The sequence below is a fragment of the Idiotropiscis lumnitzeri genome, chromosome 1, assembly GCF_059441095.1.
Source record: "Idiotropiscis lumnitzeri isolate Australia: NSW breed Sydney's pygmy pipehorse chromosome 1, RoL_Ilum_1.0, whole genome shotgun sequence".
Taxonomy (NCBI): domain Eukaryota; kingdom Metazoa; phylum Chordata; class Actinopteri; order Syngnathiformes; family Syngnathidae; genus Idiotropiscis; species Idiotropiscis lumnitzeri.
Genome location: NC_142391.1, coordinates 35,356,487 through 35,376,589, shown reverse-complemented (window position 1 = coordinate 35,376,589; position 20,103 = coordinate 35,356,487). Strand labels below are relative to the sequence as shown.

General features: G+C 40.4%; 1 protein-coding gene across 3 annotated transcripts in view; it reads right to left on the bottom strand.

Annotated features, from left to right (window-relative positions):
- Positions 1–2,479: 2,479 nt before the first annotated feature.
- Positions 2,480–20,103, bottom strand: part of osbp2b (oxysterol binding protein 2b) — a 35,775-nt gene continuing 18,151 nt past the window's right edge. For 2 of the 3 annotated variants that reach the window (XM_088297890.1, XM_088297910.1), the window contains 12 exons: positions 13,897–14,147; positions 10,087–10,285; positions 9,824–9,947; positions 9,617–9,683; positions 7,866–8,018; positions 7,529–7,774; positions 7,304–7,424; positions 6,664–6,767; positions 6,287–6,382; positions 4,952–5,136; positions 4,614–4,834; positions 2,480–3,097 (listed from right to left, as the gene is read on the bottom strand). In XM_088297890.1, coding sequence (XP_088154016.1) covers positions 2,955–3,097; positions 4,614–4,834; positions 4,952–5,136; positions 6,287–6,382; positions 6,664–6,767; positions 7,304–7,424; positions 7,529–7,774; positions 7,866–8,018; positions 9,617–9,683; positions 9,824–9,947; positions 10,087–10,285; positions 13,897–14,147 — 1,910 coding nt within the window. In that variant the 3' untranslated portion in view covers positions 2,480–2,954. The remainder of the gene's footprint in view (positions 3,098–4,613; positions 4,835–4,951; positions 5,137–6,286; positions 6,383–6,663; positions 6,768–7,303; positions 7,425–7,528; positions 7,775–7,865; positions 8,019–9,616; positions 9,684–9,823; positions 9,948–10,086; positions 10,286–13,896; positions 14,148–20,103) is intronic. The other variant, XM_088297901.1, reaches the window with a different exon arrangement.

Here is a 20,103-nt window from a genome sequence, read left to right as displayed (position 1 = left end):
ATCTGCAATGGTTGTGATCCATTCAAACAGCTATTTGGAACTTTTAACCCATCAAGGGCCATTTCAGTCCTCTGAGCGTCATACTAAAAACAATTCAGATTATTACCTACCAATTGTGTGCTACATCTATCCTTCCATTTATCTTCTCTCGGGTCAAGGGTGAGCTGGAGCCCACCCAAATTGAGAGGCGGGCTTAACCCAGCTCTGGTCGTCAGCCAGTTGCAGTGCAAGGAATGTACTTTTGGGGAATTGGGCGTACATTTGAGGTTTTACATGTTAAGAAATAGTCAATTTCAAAAGGCATGTTGAGCTTCATGAAATACTGTCCTACGGATTGAGTGTTCACCATCTCTGCTTTTAACGGACAACAATTTATCTAACTTGGTGTTTAAATTATTCAAAAACTTGGACAAACGTATGAATTACATGTAAAGTCAGTGATGGAAAAGTTATCAAAAGCAGGGAACATTGGCAAATGTTTCTGTCGGTAGCTTTAGATGTAATACATCCAATTATTAAAAGCAGTACATAAAATACCTTGTTTACATCCTTGTTTTGTTTATGGATCATGAATTTAAACATTCATCAGAATCTATATTACTTGCTTCTTTGTCAGGGGGTTATTTTGCCATAAATCTGAGGATCGGCAGGCACTTGTGCTGTCCCGAAATGTCTTTTGAAAAAAAATTACATGCTATCGTTTTGATTGATAAAACTTCACAGGAATGGGACTATCCAGCTGTGTAAACAGTTATCACAGTTCATCGATTGGGAAACACTAAAGCTAAAACTGTTAGCTGCTCAACATCTGTCCTTTTTTTCCCCCTGATGTAAAAGGTAGCACAGTGCTGCTCAAATCAGTAGAATGAGCACGATATCATACACAGTGGCAGATATGCTCTTATCATGGGATTTTTATTGAAAAAAAAAATAACGGCCCTTTTCTGTGATTTGGGGTCTATAAGCATTAATTAGGCTACTTAACCAAATTAGTGTGCCTCCAAGTTTTCTCAGATCATTGTGGAGACTATTTGCAGTTGCAATGCTAATTTACAACCACATTTAAAATATGCTGTACAGACTTAAATCTCATAGGACTTTATTTTACATTATAATTTTCTTATCACAAAATATTCACACAAATCGACCAAAGAGAACATACAGTACCTCTAACCTTTAAAATCTGCATTCCTACCAACAACTAAAAAAAAATAAAATAACGTTTCCAAAGCTCGTCACGAGTTGTGTAGTGCACAGGTCAGTCAATTAAAGGCAAAGGTACCTTGAAAAACTGATCTCAGATCATTGTACTAACACTGCGGACTGCACATTGGAACTGTGACGGGCGTGGAGCAAAGCCCTCTGTGGCTTCTGCTGACAGGAACCAGCCCTGTTCTTTTCTGCAGTGGCTGTAGACTCACACAGTGCCAATGGAATCAACTACAGTATATAGTAAAGTTAACACCGAGGAGGTGGACGAGCAAGTGGATTGAATTTGTGTTAGTACTGAACTGACAAGGTGTGCTATGTCATGCTGTGGGAGAGCACCAAAAGACGGGAGAAAGTACATTTCTTATCAACAGGAACACAAAGATAAGTTGAATCATGCTCAGTGAACAGTGTCAAGTCAGCTCTGAGATGGATGCATTTCAACACAATATTCAATCTACGAATGGGATTGACAACAGCCTGAACTGCTTTGAAGAATACTTGCAATTAATTCATGACATGATTTTGATGGAAACTTGTGTTAGATTCAAACTGTTTTCCAGGAAGATTGCCAACTTGTCTTGGCGAGTTCTTTACGCATACGCAGAGATGCACGCCGAACAATGGAGAGCCCTCGTGAACAATCTGAGCGCTGAAAGTGATACATTTGAATGCAGCGGCGGTCATTCAGCGGGAAGGTGGCTATTATTTGTTCCTATAAACGCAGGAAATTTAGTAAGAACAGATAAGATTACTCAAGGGACTATAAAATCGAGCCCGTTTTCTTCACTTAGCTACTAAATACTTGTGAGGACAGGCGCATATTAGCCGGCTCTAAAGAGAATGAAATAGTAATTGAATGCGCAGGAAATGAAATGCAGGATTCCGATGAAGTCTCACTGTTTGCAAGTCAACACATAAGATGAAACAAGTTTAAAAAATACAGATTTTAAAAAGATGTACAATTTCTGCTAGTTTAAATTCATCCATCATTTAAGCAATTATATTCTTTATTCACCTCCAATAATTATTCTTATTAAATTTTTCATTAAGGTATGTCATAATGCCACATTGGCAACACGTTTCTTACAACTAAAGGAAATTCACTATCCTACTGTGGCACTGAACTCATAATTGAAAGTAATGAAGAAAAATGTTAATAAACCTGGCCAGTAAAGCACATCACTGTGAAAATAATCATGACATTTCATTATATGGTAACAGCGGTTTCTGTGCATAGCTCAAATCAAAAATTAAAATGCGATTAAAACCTGTTGTAACCTGTTTATTGACTACAAAAAAAGAAACACCCAACCAATTCCTTATGCAGGTGCATTAGATGAGCGCTCATTAAAACTCAAAGTCAGAAAGTGAACAGAAAACTCATTTTAGGTTGACAAAACGATGCTTGCTGGAATTTGAAAACTGACATTGCGGTATCAATCTTGCTATGCTAAAAAGTGCAATGGTAACGTACTTCATCAGGTGCCTTTATTGTGTGATGTTACACCTCCAACAGCATCACACAATCCACACAGTGGGATAGGGAACCCATCATAGTTTCCATCTATAAAGCAGTGAGCGTGTCTATTTTGGAGGTACAAAGAGTGTGTGTCACATTCACCTTCTTATGCTCACAAAGCTCCACACAGTGCTCATAAGCCTGCTACACCACACTGCTGAAGGAGCCGAGGCCGAGCAACTCCGTGTCTCCTGAGGTTCTGATGCGGGGGAAGCGTCCTGTGTTAGAATATATTGGGACACATGGTCCAGTCCTGTCTCTCCTTAGCCTCCCAGTAGCCCCCTTTGTACACAAAGTTTGTCTCTCCAGTGACAGAGTCCCTCCTTTTCCGAAACCACAGCGGTTGGTAGCCTTCGTATTCACGACCTGTCGAAAAGATCGGAGTGTGTAATGCAGCTGCTGTCATCAAATCACACCATGGTCAAGAAACCACACCTGCAGGCAATGTCCTCCATACATACATTATGACTATGTATACGAGAAGCAATCAGTCGCTGTGCTGCATTTGGGAATGCTCCAAATGTGAACCAGCTTCATGTTGCAGTGAACGGTTTGAATGGTATTCAAGTGTGCAAAACAAGAACTTAGTAGATCAATAGCCAGCTGGGATTAATGCTAATGCAGCAATCTCCTTTAGCTCTCATTAAAGGCTAAATCAAGTTAAACATTTTGCATACAATAGTATTCTCTATGCATCCCAGCTAGTCTAAACACAGTATTCTGATTAAAAATGTGCTTGTAGAATACGACTGAAGCAGCATTTTACTGCCACTTGCTGTCAACTGAAAATGACACCACAGCGCCGTCCAATGGGCTCATCTTGCGCATTTGACCAAACCTAGAAAACGGGCGAGCCGTGACGGCCCCATTTTTGCCTTGTGCCGCTGAGTGGCAGTATAAGGAAAAATGGCCACGCCAAGAGATAAAAATGGGTGCATTTTTATGCTTAATTCACATTCCACTATTGCAATATTAATAAGAATACCGTGCCTAGACTGACAAGGGCAGATGGAAATTATTGCAAATATTTTTTTTACTTGACTTCCTCTTCAAGAAAAAAAAAACACTAAACATAACTTGGATTAAGTTTACCTTGCTCACACAGAGGTAATTAGATTATACTGTGCAGATCTAAATAGTTTGATCTAAACCTATCACATGTACACAGGAAAAAAAAAATCTTTTTTTCCTGATTCATTTGTCAGAGGGAGACATGAAAGGAGACATCATGCAGGTCCAACAATGGCGGAACACAAAGAAAACACACAGAAGATGTCCATGTATGTGTGTGCATCAACAGAGGGCACAGAGTAACCCCCACTCACCAGAGTCATTATCACATTCTGACCACCAGTAGAGGGAGGGGAAAAAAGACAAGTCATGGATACATCAATAAAATCTACCCATCACACACACACACAAACTATTTCCAAATGCAACCATCTATTTTTAGATGAGCAGGAAAAATTACTGCAGTTAATCATGAGTAAAGTTGTTTCTCTCATGTGTGTTATCCTATTTTTGGCGCAGTTCCGATAAAAGTTTGACATGTGTAGTAGGTATCTACAATACATGAGAAGTGAGCATGGTAGAGCAAAACATTCACTTCGATGATTTAATTAAGCCCCAAAAAATTTAAAAAAAACATCTCAACTTTTGGTTGAGTCAAAGTTCACACACTGTCAGCTGGAGTTCCCATTTATTGTATTATTATTTTTATTTTATTTTATTTTTTTTTTACACATTATACTACTGCTGGAAATTTAAATGTATGTTTCAGGGTTGTAATAGTTAGATTTTTTTCATCACGTGTTTTTATGTATTTATTTTTTAATTGTAGTCTCTCCACCTATCAGAGCCCTGCTAACTTTTTTTTTCGTACCTTCATCCAAAGCATCTGAGGCCTCCGCTTCTCTCCTCCTCCTCACAGCTCTTTGTTTCTCTTCTAACCTTTGTTTCTCTGAATTGGCTTCATCCCATCGACCATCTTCCATCAGCCTTTGGTCTGGTCTCAGACGACTGTCGGTCAGACCAACTGCATCATCCGGCTCGTTCAGAGTCAGCGCCAGCGCTGAGAAATAGTACATGTTCTCAGCATTCTCTCTGGGTGAAGAATAGAAAGCATTAAATTAGTCACTAAAAGTGAAGATTCAGACTTTCACAACAGCTGTGAAAATAAAAGTGTGCATGCAGCTTGAGGCTCATGAGACATGCTCTTACGGGAGAGAATACTTCTTCCACAATAATTTGGGGGACAAGGTCTGGTAGATGGTCTTCTGCTTGCCTTCTGAGCCACTACCACCTCGGCTGCTCTGAATGATCTTGGCACTCTCAATTTTCTCGTCCCACGTCCCAGACAGGATGTAATGAGCCTGGCCAACACTGTCAGCCACAACACCTGTCACCTGGAATGACGAAAACATGCATTTCACTTTTGAAGTGTATAAATACCAGACCGAGGTAAGGCAAGTAGATCAAGTCATGCAGTGATATCAGTAAAAATTTAATGGAATTACACTCAGTAGACCTTACTATGAACAAATACATAGTTTCAATACAAGAGCTGCATCAAATCTCCCTGTAAAAAGCTCAACGAATAATAATTGTTATTTTACGCAATGTGCAGTATGACCAGTGATATTTTCAAATTTCAAATAAAGCGGTCAGTATTCTCCAGTAGGCGTCACAAAATCATCACTCCAGTTACTACGCTATGTATAATGTTGTTCGCATCTTGTCTCCCCTCCTCTTTTCAATTTGCCGTGGGGCGACTGGTTTGCCAGTTGCAGACTATTACCACTCTTAGGTGGTGTGTGGCCCCACTGACGGGTTGGGGGACTTCTTGCTCTCTTTAGCGTAATGGCAGAGCGGTGATTGGCTTTGGGGAACTGGTTGGTCCCAGTGTCATGCGCCTGTCGACTCAGTCGGGTCCTTGGTTCCTAGGAGTGAGTGGTGTTCTATTGATCTCTTCCGGTTGAGTGAGGTTGAAACCTCACGTAGCAGATGTACTGACTCAGCTAGCCCATACACCAGACAATTACATGCATGTATGACGGTGTCAACGCACTAATATCTTTGTAGACACGCCTGTGGGAGGTAGATGCGTGAAATGGGGCCACTCACAGTGACAGAATTTATGATGAACTCCCCGGACTCCAGAGGACCGTCAGAATTTAGGGACCACATAGCCACTCCCACTACACACTGGTAGCATTGAGAGGCTCACTAACCCGTCCTGTCTTGCTTTCTACTCGTTACATTCTTCCCTCGCAGGTCACAGCACAGTTCCCCCTTTACGGACTACTATGTGGAAGTGGTTATAAACCATGTTATCCATCTATTGTTGTGTTTTTGTTCTGTGCTTTTTTTTTTTTTTAGTTGCTCTCACAAACTGCGATCTATCACAGTGCATTCTCGATAAATATATAAATATCACGATACAAACAACCATTAAGGGAGTATTTTAAACTCCCTCGGTGCACATTAAACAAGTTTCAGCATAAAAAGGCATAGGGAGACACCATTCTACGAGTGGTGTTGGCAAGGAAGATTTACCTTACGAGGAACTTCTCTGGAGAAATAACTGTATGGAGAGAATTTCAGTTGGCAGGTCTCTTTGGTCCTGTGATTCACTATCTCAATGTCCCCTGACTGCACACACAGACAGGAACACACACATGAAAGTGGGATGCAATTGACACAATGTAAAAGCGAATAATACACAGAAGGTGATAATGAAAACACGTGCCTATGCATACACATCGTAAAACTACATTATTTCGACGTGACAGATCAATGAATATTAATACAGAGAAATCACGTAGAGAAATGATGAGTTCCCATTTGTGAACGGCAGGCTACACTAAATGTTAATAAAATTGCTCGGGCCTTGGATGTATGGATGAATCGATGAGAAGTGCTTGTAAACAGACCTGGTCAATCCACAGCTTGCCCACAATGATGTTGTGCACTGTGGACGTGACTTTTCTCCACACATAGTGGTTGCCACTAGAGTGGAATTGCAGATGAATTGTACCTGGGGATGTAAAACGACAACAACAATCGATGAGTGTTAGCATATTATGATGATTTGGTTTAAAGCTGTAAGTCTATAAACAGTGTCCACCTCCAAAATATGTTATCACACATTTAAGGACTGCACAGAAGTTATTCATTCTCACCTAGCCCATACACCAACTAAGCCTGGAAGAATGCTAACATTTGATCATAAACAATTGTGACAAATTGCAAGTGTTTTCTGATACAGGACACCTCCCCAGAAGCATGCAAATACCACTTCCTCCAATCATTGGACTGGAATAATCAACTCCCCTTAATTCCATATTTTATGTTTCTGTCAAAAGTGTCACAAAGAAATCCTGTTTATTTTCCCTATCCGCTGGCTATCACATGTGCAGGAGGAAGCTGCGGCGGTCAAACTCTGAAGAGTAGTAAAGGAGTCTCTTAGCTTGCAGTTCATGCACAATTTAGCAATTGATGCTCTTTGGTTCGTAAGAATAAGCATTTGTTTGAACTGAGGATTTTCCAGGCAGCAAGGAAGAAATGTCTTACCCAGCGGCATTATGGAGAGGTATTTTCCACGGAACTTGCTGGCAATTGTAATTTCCTGCCACAAGGTCCAGCCTCGTTGGGAAATCACATGATGGGCAGCCGCAGGTGGGTGATGGCTCACCTTAGAAGAATGGATAAAAACAGACTAAATGACATGTACCATTTAGAGCCCAAAATATGCAGTTTGCCGCCGTAAACTAAATATGGGTGTCGGTGTGCTTTTACCTGCTCACACAGTGAGCGGTAGCCAAACTCCTCGAGGCGATCAAGCTCGTAGGTCTCCCCCAAAAGTGGGTTGAAAGGTTTGGCTGTCCTGTGGACAGTCGTGGAGTAAGAAGACACGGAGAAAGCAGCAACCAAACACATCTGCTCCAGCGAGGAGTCGCAATGCGCTGCCTTATCCAGAAGCTCATGATACTCCAAATCTTCAGTGAGACGCTGCAGCATTGACAGAGGCTCATTGAAGTTCACCTGCAGATGCAGAGGGTAAGATAGCCAACACTTAAAAATTGTTGAAGCAAGGCTACAACGCTCAGGAATAGAGCAAGCAATGCTCACTTACAGGCATGGGAATTTTGGAGAGCTCCTTGCCGATACAGTTCTTCATGATGCTCCACAAATTAAGGGAGTAGTTGGGCTTGTCAGGGACATGAGTCCGCCGTTGTCTGCGTGGCTGCAGCTCCTTCCCTGACACATCGTTATAGCTTGGAGACATCTGTGGACATAAATGAAAGTCGTGGACTACATGCAAGTTTGACAAGGTAAAACTTGGCAGCAGAAAAAAAAAAAAAAAAAAAAAAAAAAAAAAAAAATCAGTGAATGAGCAAGTGAGAAGAAGCAGAAGACAAGTTGGTGATTAAAAAGAAGCAGCAATAGGGGTGAGAGAGCAGATGCTGCTACAGATAATTAAGAAATATAATCATGCAAACATTTATCGTGAATGTCACAGGGGCGACAATTAAGTGGTAGCAAGCCTGATACACAAACCTTTGCATATGCAAACACAGGTGAAAACTTGATTGCTCACGCAAACTGTCATGATCTGTATTTGTGGTTCTTGGTTTAGTATTTAGTTACATGTTTTTTCCTCGTGTTTGGTGTGTCTTGTCAAGTTCATTATGTCCACCTGTGTTCGTCTATTCAAGCCCCAGTGTTGACCAATCAGGTCCTTCCAACCCTTTGTGTCTTGTCCAGGTGCTCCTCGTTGTCTCGTCAATTTGTTTGTAGTTAGTTCCCTGTTTACGTTCGGTTCTTGTCGGTGCGTTGCCCTTGTCAGCTGTCCAAGTCAGTGTCTACGGCAGTTGTCCTCCTGCCTGCCTTGCTTTATTTTCAGTTAAGTCGAGTCCTTGCATTTTGTTGTGCCTATTTGTTTTGTACTTTTTTTTTTAAATTAAATACCATTTAAGTTTCCCCTGCCTGGCTTCCCTGTATTTTTGGGTCCTCCTCTTCCTCAACCTCCACGTAACCTGACATAAACAAATGCCAAAACTGAAACTACTAAAGCCTGGCTGGCTCAAAGGGCAATATTTGAAAATTGTTGACAGACTTCCAAAATCTGAGAGAACCCGAACGTGACGGGTATAACAGTTTTGAACGTACAGTGTGCGGTGTGCAGCCCACGTGGCAAAATCAATATCACACACAAACTGATTTGTTTCATGAATATGCCCAAGTTAAATGGTAAACGTGACTTTAGAGTAAACAAACACGGTGGATAAAGAGGAGGCTGCGGCTATAATTTGTGGTTTGTTTTTAGCAGAAAAACTGACAAAAAGAAAAAGCATTGTTCAAAGGAGTGGAGACAGTGCAAGCACAGATTTTCTGTTCCAGTTAAATCAAACAAAAAACATCTTTTACACGCTTGCTGGTTTCACAATAATTTTCAGAGCAATGGGCTTATTCTATGTAATGCAATAATCCGTTCAATTTGCACTTGTGGTGCTCTCCCAAACTTTCAACGGTCAAAAAACCCCCACTTTTTTCGATACAGTGGTCTACATGACTTTTACATCTGTTGCCAACAGCGTGCCCAATCTGGTAGCGTGAGAGCCTGATGTTTGGGATTGTAGTAAAAGATCACAGCTTAGTGGATCACATACAACACACCCAAAAACAAAACGTGCAATCTGTGCTACAGTGAACAAGCAGTCTCCCAAATCAGGCCAGAAGTCCCAATGTGTGAGCAGTGAATGTCGGTTTACTTGGGTGAGCAAAAAGCAATGAGCCATAATGATAAAATTCCAGCAACTCTGAGCAGTGGATTATAAGTGTCACAGCTCCACAGTCAGACTCTTGGTAAGAAACAACACTAACATGGTCGTCCTGGTTCCAGTCGTAGGAATTGCCTCCGCTTGCTCCACTCAAACTACTCTGAGATCGCCTGGAACAGACACAAAAAAGGCCCAATGCCATTCACAATAGATTTGACAGTAACCAAGTGGCAAGCAAAATTGACCTGAAATTCTGTGAATACACTCATTGAGATATATTAGTAAGGAACACATTCAGGGATATTCAGACCTGTGCTGAGTGTTGTCAGCGGCAGTCACTGTGATAAATGCTGGGGAATCCTCCATGGCATCAAAGTACTCAGTGTCCTCATCTTCATCACTCGCCTCTCCTTTGAGTGGCCTCTCACTCCCTTCTATCAGAAGGACATACAGTACAGTACAAACACACGCAACACACAAGTATACAAGATGGGGTTTGGACATAAGCGTGACACTGGAATCACATGACCTTAATGCAGTGAAGTGAAAAAGAACCACGCCACTCATGCTCACCCTTCTTGTTGGACGGGGCACTGGGGCGGCTGGATGAAAGCGTAGGTGCCGCTCTCCACGCTCGCTCCAGACTGTTGTGCTGCTTAGCTAGCTGCTCGATGGTCTCTTCCAGGTGGGTACGCTGCTCTCGCTCATATTGCAGTGCCCGCTGCCACCGCTTACTGTGAGTTTCAGCCAGGTCAAGGAAATCTCGACACGCCTGGGGAATCACAGCCACACATTTGTCAATTTGCTTGGACTTGTAGTCCAGTACAACCTTTCTTCTTGATATGATTTTAAAAAAAAAATGAGAAAAAAAAGTTCATTTCCAATCTTTTTCATTGACACAAGATCTGAATTCACTCGCAGACGCGATATGGTTGCTGCTCACTGCTCATCTGGGAGAAGACATTTCGCTGTAAATATAAAGCACCTTAAAGGAGCGATGGCTTTTTGGTCTCTGTTCACGTTACTCCAAGCATATTGTAGACAAAAGGGAAAAGAGTGAGTGATGAGCTACACTTTCACTCTGATTGCATGGCAGAGGACTTTTGAGTCAAGAGGGGGCATCATTATTCCTGCTGTGCTCTGACTGCTGATCCGAAGAGGTTACTTTAGATCACACAGAAAACGAATTGTCAGCATTTGTTGGCACTGCATCGTATGCCTGATGTTCCTGCCACACAGTAAGCACAAAAGTAAATGAACCGCAGAACTCATGTAAGCTGACATGTAAGAGGAAAATGTCACGTGACAGTCACTAAACAAGAAGGGGCCCTGGAAGGAGACTCTCCTGTATTGCAACTCAGCAGTTCTGTAGTGTTGAAGGAACTTTTCATTGTTGTTCTGCATGATGGGGCATTTACATCAAATAAACACAAAACACACATTTGCTGATTACTAAAATGTGGGTTCAACGTTATCCATAATCTGCATTCATAAAACCATACTTCAGGTGTTTCACTCAAAGTATACATGCTAACAAACAAGTAGCCATCACTCAATAAAAGTAAAGACAGTAAAAAGTAAGACACTACAAAGTGACAAATCCATTAACTACTATTTGAACAAAGTTTCAAAAGGAGTCGATTAAATTTTGCAATGTTTTTCATGACAATCATTTTTTGACACTATGTCAGCTAAAATCAATTCATTTTCATGTTCAATGTCCCCCAAAAAATAGTATAAGTCAGAAAACAATTTTGTTGAACATGCAGAAATCTGAAAGTCTTACCATTATGTAATGCCATTCGCCCTTACCTTCAGCGCTCAAACATGAAGTGTCTCAACCACTGGTGCCATCGCTCCATTTAAACGCTAGACCTACGTTTGAATTTGCAGTTCACTTCCTCAGACATGACTATGAAACCAACACTCATTTAAAAACCATACGCTAGTTCCACATTTTTACTGCTGAGTCCCCAGTCCGAGAGCAGACTGCATGTGACGTCCGGTGGTGATGGAGAACGGGGTTAATAAAGGCTAAAACCAGTGGATACCGGAACTGATGCTGCTGGTATGAAAATATGACACTCTTTTGACATTTAAAGACCCACGGAACTGGGAACAACTCCTGTCAGTCAGTCAGCACACACACGTGTAGTACATACACACCCATGCACGTGTGACATAGGTGGGAAGTTACATCACACCGAAATGGACAAGGCTGACATCCATAGTCAGAGATCACAGCACATCTACAGGCATTGGCGCCATTTCTCTAAGAGCGGCACTTGGAAGACCACCGCCATGGTTGCAGGAGTCCCTGCATTCCGTAATCTAAGACGCTTCCCCCTCCAGAGAGCCATTAAAATATTTGAAAGTAAAATGACCACAGGGAGTTTGCCCTAGCACTGACCTCTTGTCAAAAGCACATTCTTAGTAAACTTAATGGCATTATAATAGTTTGGACAATCCAGGGGGGCTTGTTTTATGATTTATCCAGTTGGTTGAACTTCCCTTAACTTGTTGGCAAAAAAAAAAAAGAAGGATGATATCCCAACAGCTTTTGGTACAATTCCCTTCTGGAAATGACTGTGGTCAGTTTTTTTTTTTTATCAAATCACAAGATCTGTGTAGCGAACATTGTGAGTTTGTGACAATCTGTGAACTTTCAGTCTAAAGTAAAACATAGTCAATGAATATAAGAAACTAAAATGATCACAGAATAATCATAACATTAAAGAAGTGACTCAACACACCTTGTGTAGTTGTCCGCATAGAGTGACGTCTGCTACTGCAAACCAGAAAGCTGTGACGCTTAACAGTCAGGGGGAGTCAATTTGAAAGAGAGAAGTTGGCTACTACCCACCCTCTCACACACCCACAATCATATTGGATGTCATGACTTCAACCACTAATGCTCATCCAGAAACTTGCTACTCACTACTACTAAGATCCAACATTAATGGATCAGTTATTCTGCTTTACGTTTTGTGTCGTGGTAAAGGTGACATTAATCACCAGATGTGCGTAGAGTTGATTAGAAAGGCAAATGAGAAATATTTTGAATCAGATTATATATATTTAAAAAAAAAAATTAAGCTTTTAACAAAAGCACATTTGTGTTACACGATACTGCATATTTAATCCTGCAGTTTATCTTAGTTTCATAATACGCAAAAACATTATTGAGTTGGCAAATGCGACGGGAGCTCATTACGCTGGCAAATGGCTCTGCGTTTATCAACTGCTGTCAGAGTTTTCACGATCATTGAGGGAAATATCACAAAAGCCACGTCTGCCAAACTGTACATAGAAGTTAAATTGGAATTGGGCACTTGGACCTGCAGAAAAAAATCCAGCCTTTCTAACTTTGATAAGACTTTGCCATACTGTTGGTAGAACAGCGAGAGAGGGAGGCTCGTTCTCCACGTAGTGCACAATGTAGCCTAAATGTTCACGAGAGCAGGATTCCAAAAGGAAAAGATTTTTAAAAATATCTGACAGCATGTGGGAAGAAGGTGTATTTTAGTTTTTTGTTGTGGCTGTGATGCTTCTGTAATATCTGCCAGATGGGAGAAGTTTGAAATGGATGTGTTGTAGTCCCGTGCTGCCTTTGACAATGTTCTGTGCTCTCTTTGCGGCAAAGTTGTCATACGTACTCGGCAAAGCAAAATGATACACAATGACCTATATTTTAGATAGGAGGTTTTGGCAATCAAAAAGAGAAAACTCTCAACCTTCCAATAATATACCAACCATTGCACTACGCTACTCATAACATTATTATTAATCATTATATATGAATGAGTACACAATCCCTTTGAGCAACGTGCCGACAGGGATGTCAGTGAATTCCATGTGTGTGGATGACAAGAAAACCGAAAGACCAAGGAGCCTGCTACATCGTGCTCCATACGGTTTCATATAATCACTACAAGAGGATGAGGACTAACCATAAAGACGAAGAATTATTAAAATGAGAACAAAATTAGCAAAAGGGAATAGTCAGCTATATTCTGACAGCTGTGTGTGGGGATATCTATGGAAACGACAAGGTATTGAGCAATTGCTATGCTATATTTTGAGCTAACTACTGACTTCTTTATTGATAAAAAGGAATCTATGAATCAACGAATAGAGTAGAAGTTTGACCTACTGAACCGTTATTGATTTATACTGTATCTCGAAATGTACTGGTGCAACTTCCGACTCATTTTGATATGCCAGGTCACATATGTGGTGTGGCGTTTTAATGGCACACTGGAGAGCCTTCCTGTCCCGTACGGTACAGTTCCCATACTAGATGTGATGGAGTTGGTCAGGATGCTTCACTCTGCATCTGTGGGGCAAACTCACAAGTGTGTGTTAGCGCGAGGCTATACTCACATTGATCATAGCATTGGAAGTGATACGGAAGAGAGTGGCTCGCTCGTTGACTGCTTTGATTTTCTCCCCTCCCTCCACAGGAACTTTCAGGCCCTCGAGTTCACTGAGAGAACGTTGCAAGGCAGCCCCGTGCTTGGCAATCAAGTCATTACATGTGCTGAGGTCATCAAGCTTGCTGATTAGTATCTTTAAAGTTCCCTGAATCTCACTGCGGTCCGATTGGGATGCTGGCTCCTCATCTCCTGAGTCATCTGGAAGACAAAATTGGACATTTACTTGAAAAAAGGTTTTCCATGAACAAAGTGCAACCTTCATTGTATGACACACACATCCTGTAACCTTTTTGCTGACTCTCCAATTTAACATTTAAAATATTCAACCTTGATGATTGCTCAACTACCAGCACTGCCATACTTAAATATGTATACAGTACTCTACATTACAATACAACCTCAAGCTTTATTGTGTGTTTATTTCTTTACCAAGACAACATATGCGTCACAAAATCAACCGAGAGTAAAATTCATCACATGGATTTTCCTGACACGCGCTAACCTTTTGCACCTTTAGACATGCAGATCATGTCAGTGGTATTTGGAGTCTCATAACTTGTCCATACCCATGAGGCCTTGCTGTTACCATCTGCCTCTTCCAGTGATAACGTCTCATAAAAGAGGCTACTTAAGGTTAAACGGAGCATACAACAGAAATGTTGCAGTGTCAGCTTTGCATTACTCACCCACATCAGAATCCTCAAGCACACACACACACACACCCACACACACACGCATATAAAATAAATCAGAAATAAACTTTGTATTAAGAAGGTAAAGCACCCAACCAAATGTAATTATTTAGAGCCAACTGTTTATGCCATACAGAAATATTATACAAAAAAACATATATTTTTCTTTCCTTTTTCTTTTAACAATTTCAATTCAAATGCAAAGATCTAAACGCCACACGAGAAATCAGCAGTGTCACACCTTTATTCCCTGACCAAACCAGCTTAACACAAAAACGGAATCTAAAAAAAGCTGACTATAGTATTTCAATGTAAACAAACAGGTTTTTGGAGTCCTTGCCAACTCATCAAATGTGAAATCAAACAACTAAAATCCTTAATTTCTGATAATAGCTGTGCGTGAGTGAGCCATTCTAATTTTTGCCAGACTGTGATGCAACTGTGTGATTGACCTGCATAATATGAGATATTTGTGTTTGAGGCAGGGGCCAACCGCCAACACAGGCTAATTTCAGCAAGATAAAAAAAAAAAACAAGGTGTGTAAAGTGACCAGTAATTATTGATTCTTGGGGTATTTTGGCAAAAGCAAGTCACAGGTATTTTATTAAGCCACTTGGGAATTGTTTTAAATTGTTAAAAAAAATTAATGTCTCCTTTGACAAGGTGCCTGAGTGGCAGTACAGTGACATGGAGTGTGAGGGAACTATTTGTATAAAGTTGCAACAGCATGGTTGTAATGTTTGGTTTAGCTGGTTTCCTTAGTCAGGCAGGAACAATTGACTGACTCTAATGTAGCATATATTGTAGAGGACACAATTCCCAGAATGCGCTGCGCCACAGGAAGAATACTGACTGAGACCAATTTATAGTTTAAAATCTTTTGAAAAACAAACAGCAAGCCATCTCCTATAAAGTTTAAAACTATTTCATGTGCAACATTTTTGGCATGTTGGTCAAATAATGTATATTGAAGACCACAAGTATCAATATTATAGTGAAGATGACAATCTCCTGAGTGTCATATGGAAGGTTCAAAGCATCTGAATCAGATTAGAGGACAAGAGCAGCAGATACAGTGGGAGTGAGAAGAAAGAAAGTAAAACGAGAGTAGGGGCATGCAAGAAATGATGGAGGGAACAAAAAGGTCTCACAATGACAGCATTCCCAAGCTTCCATTTTTACAAAGAGTCAACGAAGCTGAGCTGTTGTATAAGCTGTGAAGGACTCCACACAGACATATTCTTCAGTAAAGCGATAGAGTCAGACTACATTATAAACTAGAATTTGATTGCAAAATCAAAAGAATATGCTCCAGCATTAAAAAAAAAAAAAGAAAAGAATTGAAGTGGACTAAAATTGATGATGCGTGGCAGTAACAGAGCAACATATGAGATATAATTGGGGAAGATATCTTAGTTTTGAAAATCCTCTCATGAGGCCAGAACAAGACTAATCAGAAGAAGACTAAATTTTCTTGGAATTAATGCGAGCACATTTTACGTCTAAAAGGCGAAGTGAAAGTAACCGTTAAGGATATCAAAACGGCATAACAGATCAAACTCAAGGCCTGAGGGCCAGATCTGGCCCACAACAGCATTTAATGTGGCCCGCAAAGGCAAATCAAGTGTGTCGACTTCATGTTTTTTTTTTCAAATTTTATTCACTGAGATTTTCCAGGTATTATTGGTTACAAATCCCCCTTCAAAATAAATTGAAAAATAGTTAAACAAACAATTATTTTCTGCCTCCTGATTTCAAAAGGAGTCATCCTTGAATTGTTTGTGTATGTGTGATAGTATAAGATGATCACACATTTATGTGTTCACAATCATAACGGCCCTGCGAGGGATACCATAATTACCAAAGGTGGGCATTTATCAGTGCTTTAATCCGTCTGAGTTCTCAATCATTCGAGTCAGCCAAACAGCATCGAGAACAGACTTACCGGTACCACGTCACATGCACACCACGTCAAAATGAAATCAAACCTTCCTGCAGCAAGCTTTGAATAAATAAAGACAGTTTACTCAGCTGTTTGTTCGCAAGAGATTGTTGAATGTCGGAATACTCCATTGTTTCATATTGGAGCGCTTGGTACCCAAACAATTAGCACTCATTCAAATATGTTTTAAATCAATTATTTTTATATTTGAACAGCTTTACTACTTTCATACATATATATATATATATATACATACAAGATACTCACTTAAAAATGGATAAATTAGGAATTAGACATAGAAAATTATCTATAAATTGTGAATAATGGCGTCATATGACATTTTCACATTATGGACGGTGTGGGGCTGGATTAAACGGTTTTGTGCTACATTGACATTCTGCCAGATTATTGTTAACGACTTAGTATTTTTGAAGCAGATGCATTTTAAGGGTATCACAAACCTAACAATAACATTGTAACTCCCAAGTCTCTAATCACAGCTTTAGCGTTCCATTCATCATTATAACATACACGGAGCTAACAAGCAACAGGTCAATAGCAGCCCAATGATACAATCAAAATAAGATTAAGACAGCATTTGGGAGTTTTGAAGCTGCAAATGTATTTGCTGCAGCATGCTCTGACACTTCAACCTCAATCTGCCAGCAAATTTAGCAGCTCTCATTAATGCCACTTATAATAAACTGTCACGTGTCCACAAGCATGTTTGTTAACACAGAGACTGTTTATAGCAGCAAGGCCTGCTCCTCCCAAAACTCAAGAGCCAGCTGCGATTTGGGGCTGGAAGCTTGAAAGAAGAGTGAACAGTGTCTGTGTTAAGTCTTTGATGTTAAATCATCCACATACAATCGGATTGCGGCACTGAAGGGAAGGTTTGAATGTGGTTTTAGAACTGCTGGCAAATTTTGAAATATAGTCTCACTTCATTAATCGTCCCCCTATTGGCTCTGGCCAAAGCCACGTCCATTAGTATCGTACATGTGCATTGTACGCAACGTGAGATGTAAACAAGCCGAATTTAGTCAAAGCTGCTACAATGAGGATGACTTATTCGTAGTGGGCGTTACTTTGGGATTAATTAAAGCAAAAGGGAGATATAGCTACTTGCAAAAAACATAGTAGGTGTCCAAGAGATAGTGACCACATGTACATGAATCAGGATTTGGGAAGCAACAGAGTACTTGGCTAACATCCAAAACCATGTTTTAAACTTGTGAATAGAATGGAAGGCAGACTTCCCCCCCTACCCTCCCCCGCGCCCCCAATGTCATATAGTCGCAGTGTGAGACAGCCTTCAACATGAATAAATGTGCTACTTCCTTGCCTGCATTATTCATGATACCATTCTACCATGAGAGATTTTCATTTGGAAGATTGCTTAAGGGTAGCTATCGGCAGCTACTGTCTGGACTATCCATCCTTCACTAATTCCATTCAGTGTCCAGAGTAAGGTAATGACGAAAAAAATGTACCTAGTTGTATTTTGCAATAACAGTTCATGCAAAATTGAAAGGAATACCAACAATATTATACGAAGGACGACTATGCAATGTGAAATGTTTTCTATTTTTTCAAAAGTAAGTCGATTATTTTTAACATTTTAGGAGCTCGCATGCTGGAAAAGCACGTGAAGAGAATATAACACCATGAGGCAACGCTTGTAGCCCATTATCACACAAGTCATGCCTCAAGGGTAGAACACCAACCCACATACTAGCACCTCGGACAACACCCTACATGTGCCTGAGACTGTTCCCCTTCTCAGAGGAGGATGACATAATATGCAAATATAACATTGAAAACAATTTACAGATCATATATAAGAAGTTTGCATCACTCCTTTTGACCTTCATTACATCTGATCTGCACATATGCACTTTGTACACCGAGTGATGAGAGACACATTTCTGGGAGTCTAATGGTGAGAATATTGCCCCATTACCGGTGTTCACCTTGCTTGTCCCTGTGGAGATTAGGAGAAAGTTCTTGTTTGTTTTAGATACCCTTAAAAGGTGAATATAATGAAAGCTTTATCTTTCCTATATGTATTGCTATGCCCTGGTACGTTTAGCGCTGTTTTTATGGGGTGTGAAGGAGAAAGGGAATATATGAGTGTATACAAAGAGAAGCGAGCACACACCACACCAGATGAGAGGATGGGTCTCCAGGGGGGCCAAGTATAGTACAGTGCTGGCCAGTAATTGCTAACTGGCTCCATACATCACAAGGAGACAGATAGAGGAGACGAGAGGTTAAAGCCAGTTACGTAGTACTTGGCTCGCCACAAGCTAATGAGATTGAGTAAAGCAACTCATTAAAGCTGTGCAGCACCTCAAAACGAAGGGAAGATTCATTGGAGAAATTAAGCAATAGCTTTAGTTTTTCTTACGATACGATCATTATATGGTGAGAAGACAAAAGGGAAAGTGAATTCAAGTCAAATGATTGTGTCTTTAGAAGTTTGTCAATGGAGTGTTGATATTGACAAGACAATTTAGTGTCGTCACCTTCTGCTAACAAAAAAAGGGATAAATAAGAGAGTAGCAAGTAACCTGACTAATGTTGGTATATTGGAGGCGTCTCTTGTAATCGGTTCAGATTTGTTGATGTTGGACCGATGAATTTGATGTCACTTTTTTATGACATTGGCCTAATAGTTGCCTGTCATATAGTTATTGTGCATCCCTAATTCTATCTATTGAATGAAATTCAATATTAGTTATGAATTAATTATGAATAAATAACGAAACTTTAATCACGTTTTTTTTTTCATTTCAATGTACAATATTATTTTGTTAAAGAAGTACTGAGAAACAATGACAAAACATTGAATCGCTACTGTGCATGTTACGAAGCAGGTTATTTGTAGTTTATAAAGGAGCACATAGGATTGATGATATAATTGAATTTTCGTAGCTGGGCTATGATAGGTCGAGAGGTTTTAGATGTGATGCAATTATCTTTTCGGCTTCTCCGAGGGTTGTGCAAGCAGACACATTAGTAGCTAACGTGGCTAAGCTGTGATCGCCATCTGTCATCCATCGCTCGCATGCCACTCGTAACTACACTTTGAACGCCCTGTTTACAATGGTGTCCAAGGGTTGGAGTTCCTTCGTCAAGCTTGTCGAATGATGGCAAGCTCAGAGTTCATTTGCTGCACTACAATACCTACAGGGGGCGTGCCTTTCGCATCCTCCTTCACATCCACCTTTCCTCTAAATAAGCAGCGTGTCGGCAGAAAATGCCCCCAAGTCAGTCAAGCAAATCGCTCATCAAACAACATTTAGAGGTTTTGAAAGTTAGCCCCATCCACTTTGGAGAAAATTTAAGCCTTTTAATTGTGCTATATGGTCGTGAAAATACGGTAATACAGAATTAAGCTTGTTCTGTTTTATATAAAGTGTTTCTTGTGCAATTGTTGCATAAACAATTTATTTCTTTACCAAGTGTACCTAATATTGGAACATTTCAGGAACTCTCCTTCATATGCTGTTACTG